Genomic DNA, 10,754 nt, shown 5'->3' with positions numbered 1-10,754 from the left:
AAAAGACCCTGATGCTGGGAAAGATTGAGGGCAGGAGGAGAAGGGGACGACAGAGGATGAGATGGTTGGATGGCATCATCGACTCGATGGACGTGGGTTTGGGTGGACTCCAGAAGTTGGTAATGGACAGGAAGGCCTGGTGTGCTGTGGTTCATGGGATCTCAAAGAATCGGACATGACTGAGCAACTGAACTAATCTGAAAAAACTTATAGATACACAATTAAAATTAAAACATATTGAGGAATCTTATTCCCCTTAGAATTCTCCCATTTTTGTAAAAAAAAAAAAAAAAGAAATCTGGCAAATGGCATCTTTTAACAGATCTTTTAAAAGTTAATGCATCTATGAAACTCATGGGTACATTGCAACCCAAAATTCCATCACCTACCACTATTCCTCAAAACTGACATATTGTTATTATAGATTTACAAGATTGCTTTTTTACTATACCTTTACACCCTCTGGACCAAGAGAGATTTGCTTTCTCTCTTCCTTATCTTAATCATGTCAGGCCTCATAAATGGTATCAATAGACTGTGTTGCCTCAAAAAATGATGAATTCTCCCACCATATGTCAATATTATGTAGCCAAAGCCCTTAAACCTATAAAGAAACAATTTCCTGACCTTCTTATTATTCATTACATGGATGATATATTGTTTTCAACTCCATCTGTTTTAAAAACTCAACAGATGTTTGACATAGCTCAACAATGCTTAAAAGCTTCTGGATTAATCATTGCCCCTAAAAAGATTCAAACCTCTTCACCTTACTATTACTTAAGATTTGTTGTTAATAGACAACATATCACTCCCCAACTAACACAGATTCATATTGATAAATTATCAACCTTGAATGATTTTCAAAAACTTTTAGGTGATATAAATTAGATTAGACCCTCTTTAGACATTACAAATTATCAACTGATTAATTTATTTAACACTTTAAAAGGAGATCCCGATTTAAATAGCCCTTGTTCACTTTCATAAGAGACACAAGAGAAACTGTCTGGTATAAAATAAATTGCAAAAACAGTTTCTTACTCATATTAGACTTGATTTACCTCTAGAGTTATTTATATTCCCCTCTCTCCATTCTCCCACAAGACTTCTTACTCAACAAGAACACCTGATAAAATGGATCTATACACATTTCAAGGAGATAAGGTCACTTATACCCTATCTTGATTTGATCGCTCTAATCATTATCAAGAAAAAAAATAGAGTTAAGATTCTAATTGGCTCTGATTCTCATAAAATTGTAGTACCTATTAATAAATCTCAATTCGAGAACATATTACAAACTTCTACCAATTTCCAAATAGCTTTTCTAGAATATTTTTTAAAAATTTCATTTCATTATCCTTCTAACAAACTCTGAAATTTCTTCAAAAATACTAAATTTATTATCTCTCACATTGTCACATCACAACCTATACCTCAAGCTGATGTTTTCTAGATAGATGAGACTAAAAACACCAAAGCCTCATTCTGGTGTCTCAAAGAATATAAAGTCTTTTATACTAAATTTCACTCTGCTCAACAAAACAAATTATATGCTCTCATTCAGGTTATTCACCTACATTCTTATCCTGTTAATATAGTTTCTGACTCCTTATATTCAATTTCTGTACTAAAAAATATAGAAACTTCTACCATAAATTCTAATCAATCTATTACCCAACAACTTTTTCTTGAACTACAACCTATTATTAGAAACCACACTTTCCCCATTTATATTACCATATTTGAACACATTCTTGTCTTCCTGGCCCTATGGCCCATGACAATGAACAAGCTGATAAACGTCTCTTTTGCTACTCCTGAAGAGCAGCATGCTCTGTTACACAATAATACTGGCTCATTACATCAAATTTAGAAAATTCCATACCGACATGCTAAAAAAAATCATTAATAATTGCTCTACTTGTAGGCCCCTACATCTTCAACCCATTACACAAAGTATCAATCCTCAAAGATTACAACCCAATGAACTATGACAAATAGATGTAACTCATTGCCCTGAACTTTCTCCCTCTTCCTTCTTACATGTCTCAGTTGATACAAATTCTTTTATATGGGCCACACCTCTCCAAGGTGAAGCCTCGACATGTTATAACCCACCTGTTATATATATAACACGGCATGTTATAACCCACCTGTTATAACCCACCTGTTAGCTTGCTTTGCAATAATAGAAACACCTAGTTGTATAAAAACAGACAATGGCCCTGCCTATATTTCTAGACAATTCAAACAATTTTTACAATCATTTTCTATTAAACATATTACAGACATTCCTTATAATCCACAAACACAAGACATAGTTAAACAAACTCATCACACATTAAAACTACAAATAAAAAAATTTAAAAAGGGGGAATACAAAGGAACACTTCTATCTTCCTTATCTTCCTTATCCAGAGCAGACTTTACTAGATTCCAATGCAATATGTTCTTTAAGCCTGTAACTATTGTTAATACAGCTTTATTTGTTTTAAATTCTTTTAACTTACCGCAAGGAGATATTTTGACAAAAACAGAAAAGCATTTCGAGGCATTGAAGGACACCTCCCTCCCTCTGACCATTTGGTATCAGGATGGGTTGACTCAACGATGGAAATCTGGAAATTAATATTACAGGGAAAGGGGTATGCTTGTATTTCTCCAGATGGATCCAGCGAAATCAGTTGGCTCCCTCTTCGTAAGATCTGCCCCAGGGGAGCCACTGGCGTTCAAGATAGAGAAGAAAGGGCGAAATCCCCAGGAGGAGTTTCCAGTATAAGCCATGGCGGCTTTAAAAATTTCCAAGAAACGCTGCACTCGACGCCATCGACCTTATGATCTCCCTATTTGGGGACAGATAAAAACCCTCACTAATCAAGCTGAAAATCTGGTTTCTCAACAGGGGATGCCTTGGAATCCTGAACATATTTTTGTCGCTATGCTTGCTTTGCTTGCTTTTGCTTCCCCAGCTCAGGCTGACTTGATTAATCACACTGGGCTCTAACTAACTGCCCTTTATTGAAGGTTATAAAATGGACAGACATAGAACAGATCATATCCACTAATGATTCAGTACATATACCTCCTCCTTGAACTTGGAGGGGCCCTCTCATCCTGAGAAAGAAGGAAGACTAATTAACATTTCTCTAGGCTATTAAATCCTTCCTTTGTGCAAGGACCCAACAGAATTATGTATTAATGTTCGTCAACAAACGTGGACTTTCGTCCTACCTCCGAAAAAGAACCTCCACACGTTGCTTCGACTGTTTACTGCCCTGTCCTTTCATGAGAACCATGTCAGGACTACCAAAACTCCAGGAAAAGGAAAAAAGTTGGAATGGAAGGGGTTTACTTACAAGGACTTTAAATATACTCCTGTTTATTGGGGTTGATGTCAAGCTAAATCAGGGAAATTAATGTTTGTGGCCAATTACACCATCGTTGATTGGGGACCCTGTGGTATGTGGTTATCTAACTGCTCAGATGATATTAACAGTACTATGTGCTATTATGTCACTCAAGTAACAGAGGGTTACCAACAGTTCGATGAAACGCTTCCATGACAAAGGACTCCTTGGCTGGCTTGACGGCGGAATAGCACCTCCTCGCCCTCGGATCGTCCTCAATAAACAGATTGGGCCTGAACAATGGGACATCTGGAAACTTGCTGCGAGTACTGAAAAACTTGAAACTTGGACTAGATATTTCACAGAGACCAGTCGTAATCATAGTAACTATTCCTTCCGTTATAATCATTCCTATTTTATACAAGCTTGTGTTCCCCTTCCTTTAACTGTTATAGTCACAGGAAACTTACAATTTAATAAGACTTTATGTTCTGTGACTTGTATAGATTACAGATTGTATACTTGTCTTAATTCGTCTATTCTTCTAAAAAACAAATCCCTTCTGATTCTTCGATCTCAACGTAGTCTGTATTTGCCAGTAGATCTCCAACAACCCTGGGAAGAGGGTCCCATGGCAGGACTTGCTCCCAGTTGCTCACTAAATTACTCCGACGATCTAAATGAGTCATTGGATGGCATTTTGAGATTAATAGCCATATGCACCACTGCTGCTGTCACAGACATTGCTTTACAAACTTCAATTCAAACACAAAACTTTATTCAAAATTGGACTAAAGATGCTCATACTATATGGGTCATTCAGGTTCAGATAGATGAAAAAGTTCAAGATAAAATTCAGAAATTAAAAACAGCCATCCAATGGGTTGGGATCAATTAATAGATTTACAAAAACAAATATTATTAAATTGTGATTGGAATTCTACTCAATTTTGTATCACTCCTGTTCGGTTCAACCATAATGCTTACAATTGGGAACAAATCAAATTTCATCTGCAAGATATACATAATAACGCTTCCTTAAATGTACAATTGTTGCAAAAGAAAATTTTTGAAACCTTCTCTAAGAGTCTACCCTCTTCCAACAATTTGGAAACCGTATCTGAACAGCTAACTGATCAATTATCTGGGCTGGACCCTCAAGGATGGTTTCAAAGCATTACACATAGTATTGGATCAGGAACTATAGCACTAACTGTCCTGATTATATTTGTAGTACACTGATGCCTTTCAACTAAAATTGTTCAAACTAAACAAACTCAATTGGTCAAGGCCTTTTTCACAAAAAGTATCTACAGTCACCCCCAATTGTGAAAAAATAAAAAAGGGGGAATTGTCAGGGGACGTTCAGCTTTAAGGGATCCAATATGTTATTTTTTTCCTTTTGTGTGCTGTTTCTCAAGGATTCTCTATTCCTTATCAGTTCCTGGAAAACAGGAATGAGCAGAGCTGCATGCAGTTCTCAGGACTGAGATCATGAGAAGGGGCACCTGCTTGGATTCCTTTCAGTGACTCCCTTCAGTGACTGCCTTCAGTGACCTTACTTAAATGTAATCTATTCAGTTATGCCCCTCTTACTCAAGATATGGAATGCTTTCTGGCCCTTTAAAGATTATTTGCTTGGCTCTGTTTTTGCTCAATTTTTTTTTACTGCCTAAAGCTGCCTTGTATGAAGGTATATAAACATACATTTCTGCAAATAAAACACCCTTGTTTCACTTGAGACTTGGGTCCCCTGCGTCCCTCTTCTCATTGACTCCAGTCCCCAGGTTCCGGTCTACAAAGACCGTGACATTGGAGAAAGAAAAAAAAGACTAGTGCTAGGCTATATGGGATTCAGAATGAAAAGAAAATGTTTTCTCTTTCAGCAAATTATGACATCATGAGTTAAATCATTGCAAAGTAGGGATTAAGAATGGAAAATAAAAACTGCAATGTCTGTTGAGCTTGACATGTAACTTTTTTATTTTATGATAAAAATGCTTCCATATAAATTTTGTCATAACTACTTTTAGAATGAAACTTTGAAAATTAAAAACAAATTGTGCATTTTCCTTACCATGTATAGTTAGGAATATGCAGTCATTTTATTGGTTATTGGGTTTCTCATACAAACAGATATCATATCACTTTTAAGAGAAATGTACACAAGTAAGAAGCCACAGTACCAAACAGTTATGAGTGGGAGCCTCTGGGCATATAAACTTGTCCTCTCAGTCATCATACATTCAGTATATTAGTTAAGGCCAAAATCCCCAAACCACTTGCCAACAGAATATTACACCTTTGGTTCTCTTTTATGCAAGAATTATGAACTAGCAAACTTAATAATGATGAGAATGGACTTGTGCATCATAGCTGATTGCTTACATAAAATCTTTAACTCTCACTCTCTCTTTCCCTCAAACCTCTCCCTTCCCTCACCAACATGTAAATCAGAAAATGATGCTTAATATAAAATAAAAGAAACAAACAAAAAATATACCCCCAAAGGCAGACAGAAGATGACTCAAAGGAAGAATTTATAAAGATAAAACAAGAATGCGAGGGGCAAAGAGGGTGACCTAGACCTGTCATAAAATATGTTTCCCATACAAACTTAAGTCTCTACTTCAGAACCCAAATGAGAAAGTGATTCTTCATCTTATTTTCTCTTTTACTCAATACAACTCACAAGTTCTTAACAATCTAAGTGACTGATAAATGCTTGAAAGGCAGTGTCTTCTTCCTTATCACTGAAGCCTGTTGTTTGTAATGGCAGCTTTCATATTTATTTCTGCAAAACCCAAAGGATCCCAAAGAGGAGCAAGCAAGTTAGGCCCACAGTGTGCTTACAGATGGAGGAAGCTATAAGGGGTCAAGCTGCTGGATCAGAGCTGACACTCTGAAGAAGGGGGGCCGGAATGGGATGACAGAGAAGTGTAGATGTGGTGAGGTCCACAGTGGTCCATGGAGACGGGTCCTCCCCATCTGTGAATCAACGAATAGGTCCAAGGATAAAGAATCACCATTCAGAATGATAAAATGCTTCACACTATGAAAGGGGTTGAGAGAGTTGCCACGTGAGAGAATAAAATACAGAGTGAAAAAATAATCTGCTTATATCAGGGAAAAATGAATTATATTTTTAGTTCAGTGAACTTGGGCAGGACTAGAAAAACTCTTTGTAGACTTCCATGCTAAAAGACACATAGGGTTTCCATATGAAGCCATGGACAGATAAATCTGGTAAATGGGAAGAACTGATGAACACTCTCAGGCAAGGCAGTAAGGAAAACTATCATTGAAGCCAACATGGAGTGGGCAGACCACGTATTAATAGCTACAAAATGCCCCCAGAAGAACCAATTTTCCATTGTCATGATATCATAGCACCGGGCAAAAGTGACAGTGTGGAGACAGAACCAGTTGTTAGCTAACTCAGGGAGAAGAGGAATTAAAACTACTTTTCTCCTCTTTCTAGTGTTGGATAGAATGCATGTCCTTGACAGAGGGTCAAAAAAGTTGCCAAGATCACAAACACAGGAAGCAGACTTGGGTGAGATGCAATCACACTCTGAACATTAAGATGACAAGACAGTAAGTCTATTTTTGTCCATTATCATCTAGAAGGTGACTCTATGAGAGGAAAACATCCCTGATAAGTGTCTATGTTACCTGCCTAATGGGAAATCTCATGACCGCCTGAAAGAAAAGGAACTGGGAACAGAAAATAGCAAAGGCTACCTCGTAATTCCTCCCTTTCCAACCTTCTTGTAAGACTGGCTTTGGCCACAGAAACTAGGCCAGGATTCTATTTCCCGCACTTGAACACAGAAAACCCAGGTGTTACTGGGTGCACCAGTAATCAGACCACGAAGTGTGGCAGGAAGATAGGCAAAGGGGCCTGGGATCAGAAAGAATGTCAGGAAGTAGAGACTGTGACCACCTGACTAGGGGAAGATGACTGTCAAAGGGGTTGGGGAGGAGGCCCTTGAGCAGATGAAAGTTCAGTTCTAAATGGCAAGGGAATGTTGTTTGAAGGCTCAACAATTACAACAGTCTCCATCTGCTGGATGTGTGAGTGAAGCAGGCCAAGGGTTCTAAGGCCTGTATCAATGTGTTTGATGTTGGCAGACAACAGAATGCTTGGCAGGGACCAGTTAGTGGGTAATCACTTCTTCAATGAGTTAGCTTCTCTCTTGGCTCTCTTGGTCATTCCAACATTCTAAACCTTGGTCTGTTTGGGTTTTGTTTTTTAAAGGGGTCATATTAGCTACACTGCCAAGGATAAACCTTCACACTTACTAGGCAGACAAATGGAAAAAAAGAAGATCCTTACTTTTCTTCCTGGTAAGGTTTGTAGGAACCCAGAATGTAGGCAAGAGAATTTAGGGGCAGCTTCTTGAAGGGGGTCCTGGTCCCCTAAATGGGTTCAAAGAAAAATATTTTGCTCCCCTTCTTTTAAGAATGATATGTAGGAGAAAGGACTATGTCCATTTTCTAAAGAAACATACTTGAAAGGTTTCTGCTGGGACCATAAAGGTAAACCCTGTGAGGCTCCTAGGGACACTGGGAAAACAGGAGGGAAAGGGGAGGCTGCAGGTGCCTCCAGAGCAGGCATGATTCAAAGCACAAAGGTCCTGCCCTGGAACATGCAGGTGGGGTTCCAGCCACAGAGAGGTGCACAATTAAAGCACCAAATGAAGTCAAAAGAATTTTCCAAGGATAAGAATAGGAGACAGGTCACTTCTGGAAGAATTCCAGGGCACAATTCCCAGTAGGAATCTACTGCAGAATCTTCTCATGGATATGGCAGAAGCCCCCAAGGCTGAAAAATGCACTCCAGGCTGCAAGAATGTCTACAACAGGCATCCATCTTATTCTCTGTCTTGAAGAGAGGAAATGTGGTCCCAAGTCTTGTATTCATCTTGCAGTTCCATGAACTCGGGGACTTGACGGGCAAGAGATTACAAGGAGCCTTGTCCCTTCCGTGTTCCACAGATGCACAGTGAAGCTAATGAACTCGCTTCTTCGCATTATCTACAAGATAAGAGCCTCTCCTCTCTCCTGCCTTCAGAAGCTGGTTCCAGAGATTTCTTCATTTCTTTCCCGGATGACCTTCATTTGTTCCTCAGCAGCATTTACAAGAGGAGTTCTGTGTCTAGGCTGGAGGCAGACTCTTTCATGCATAAACCTGCATGTTGCTGCGTGGTGGCTCAGACATGTGTGTCCCAGGTCCCCGTTGACCTCCTCCAGCGCCCCCAGGAGTGGGGCTGGTGGTCACATCTGACCAGTCAGAAGCAGAGTGGGGTGATGAACTTGACCACTGGTCAGGAGACTCTGGTGACGGTGTCAGGTAGGGATGCTCACCCTGGAGGTGACCACTGTGACTGGGCGTTCTCTCAGCAGCATTGGAGGAAGCATAGCTATGCTGTGACGGGGGTGTGGGATACTTGCCCACGGAGGCTGGGAAGGGGTGATAGGCTGGGAGAATGGTCTGAGCAACCTGCCCGTCCTGCTGGGGCATCATGGCAGTGGGAAAAGCCATACTGGGTAAGCGAGCCATTTCTGGAATCTGATACATGGTGGGCAGGGTGCCTGCAACGGCTGGAGGGCAGTTGGACGGAGGCTGGGCAGCCCCAGTTGGCTGGGCAATGCTGCCTTTGGGGATGAGCTGGAAAGTCACAATGGGGGGCAAGGGCTCTCGGGGGGTGGTTAAATGCTTCCCTTCGGGCGGCCTGCTCTGGGGAGCCATGCCAGGGTGGGTGCCCTCAGCTGGAGCCAGGACCATACCGAACATCTCGTTGTACTGGCTCTCATTCATCTCCACGCGGTTCATCCAGTCGGCCGGGACAGGGACTGGATGTAGCCTACCCAAGCTCCCTGCGGTGCTGCTGCCTGGGGGCACAATGTGGTGGTGGGACAGCAGCTGGCTCACCGAGGGAAGCACAGTGTTGGCCCCATGAGCCAGGGGCTGCATCTCATGAAGGTTAGAGAAAGACAGTGCATGCTGTGCATGGACTGGGGCAGCGGGGGCGGCAGTGGCCAGCATGGGGTTGGGGGAGGCCTGTAAGATTCCGGGAGATGTGATCATTGGCGAGGAGGTGGTGTCAGAAACATATGTGTGGGGAGATTCTAGGGAATCGACGGGGGACAGAGTCACTGAGCTCTCAGACAGCTGGCCCTTGTCACTCAGAGACTTCTTCCTCCTGTTCCCCTTGGCATCCTTGGCCTCCTTGGCAAGGTTAGGGAGGCTAGTGGGCACGGCACTCTTGGTGTTAGGCCGTCTAGACTTCTTGCCCATTGGGGTATGCTTCAGACTGAGAAAAGGTCTGTTGGGCCCACAGATGACGGGTGAGAGCGCAGAAGTCAGCACCGTGCCGGGAGGGCTGGGGGTCACGTTGTACTCGTCCAGCAGGCGCACGATGTCGTGGTGCATGCGGTCCCGGGCTACGTCCCGGGGAAGACGATCCATGTGGTCTGTGATGTCCCGATTGGCAAAATGGTCTAACAGGATCTTGGCTGCTTCATAGCTCCCCTCCCGGGCAGCAAGAAACAGGGGTGTCTCCTCCTACAGAAGAAAAAAGAAAAAGCCCATGCAGAGCGCATTTTAACAACACTCCTGAGGACACAGCCATATTTCTCAATCTTTTTATATCACTCCTTTAGACATTTTTTCCTAACTGCCTTCCCATATGAAAATTTAATGCCACAGATAAAAAGTGTGCACCTACCTATGTACAGAATGGCTATCTGTAATTTATACACAAAGAAAAATTATTTTACTCCTCCCCAAGAGCCAGCTTTGCCCTACTGAGGGCTACATCTACTTAGTGGGGAAAGTATGAAATAAAGCATGTCCCTGAGCCATAAATTCACCTGCAAGAGCACTGAGCTTATCAAAATAGGGTTCTAAAAGGAGTAACAGAAATAAAGGTATGAGGGGAAGAAGCTAAAGCAAGTAGAGAACTGAGAAAAATAAGGGAAAGTGAAAGAAAGAAAGACAAAACATCTGAGACAAAGGACAAAATAATGGAAAAGAGGAAATGAACAAGAGAAGAGAAGGTGAGCAAGAGAGGGAAGCATGACACAGAAGTCAGAGGAAGCAGGAAAACATCATGGAGCCCAAGAACAGGGCAGGGGTGGAGGACGCGGAGCATCAGGAAAACAAGTAAGAACAAACAAGTGAAAAGGAAGGAACTGTGTGTGAACAGAACAAAGACCAGGAGAAAGGGAAATGTAAAAGAAGGAAAGGCGGAAAGGTTACACCAAAGTTATGAAAGGGACAGCCTGGTGCAGACTGAGCAGGCCAAGGGTCAACCCTGACACTTCACTGGATAAGCCCAATGCAAGCACTCAGGCTCTCTGGACCCACTTCTTGCTCAGCCTGCTTCCATCATT

At 41.6% G+C, this 10,754-nt stretch overlaps 1 protein-coding gene and 1 long non-coding RNA gene across 3 annotated transcripts in view; both read right to left on the bottom strand.

The window, feature by feature from the left end:
- Nucleotides 1-672: 672 nt before the first annotated feature.
- On the bottom strand, nucleotides 673-2,980 carry LOC122677312. Its single transcript, XR_006335750.1, has 2 exons — nucleotides 2,160-2,980; nucleotides 673-2,124 (listed from the first exon to the last, which is right to left on the bottom strand). It is a non-coding gene; the product is annotated as an uncharacterized LOC122677312 (long non-coding RNA).
- Nucleotides 2,981-5,312: 2,332 nt separating this feature from the next.
- The window catches only part of NOTCH2 (notch receptor 2), a 170,132-nt gene continuing 164,690 nt past the window's right edge, over nucleotides 5,313-10,754 (bottom strand). For both annotated transcript variants that reach the window (XM_043877037.1, XM_043877038.1), the window contains exon 34: nucleotides 5,313-9,924. In XM_043877037.1, the coding sequence (XP_043732972.1) occupies nucleotides 8,536-9,924 (1,389 nt within the window). In that variant the 3' untranslated portion in view covers nucleotides 5,313-8,535. The remainder of the gene's footprint in view (nucleotides 9,925-10,754) is intronic.

This window comes from Cervus elaphus, chromosome 20, assembly GCF_910594005.1.
Source record: "Cervus elaphus chromosome 20, mCerEla1.1, whole genome shotgun sequence".
Lineage (NCBI taxonomy): Eukaryota > Metazoa > Chordata > Mammalia > Artiodactyla > Cervidae > Cervus > Cervus elaphus.
The sequence above is the reverse complement of the archived record's forward strand: the minus strand, read 5'-3'. Positions and strand labels throughout refer to the sequence as shown.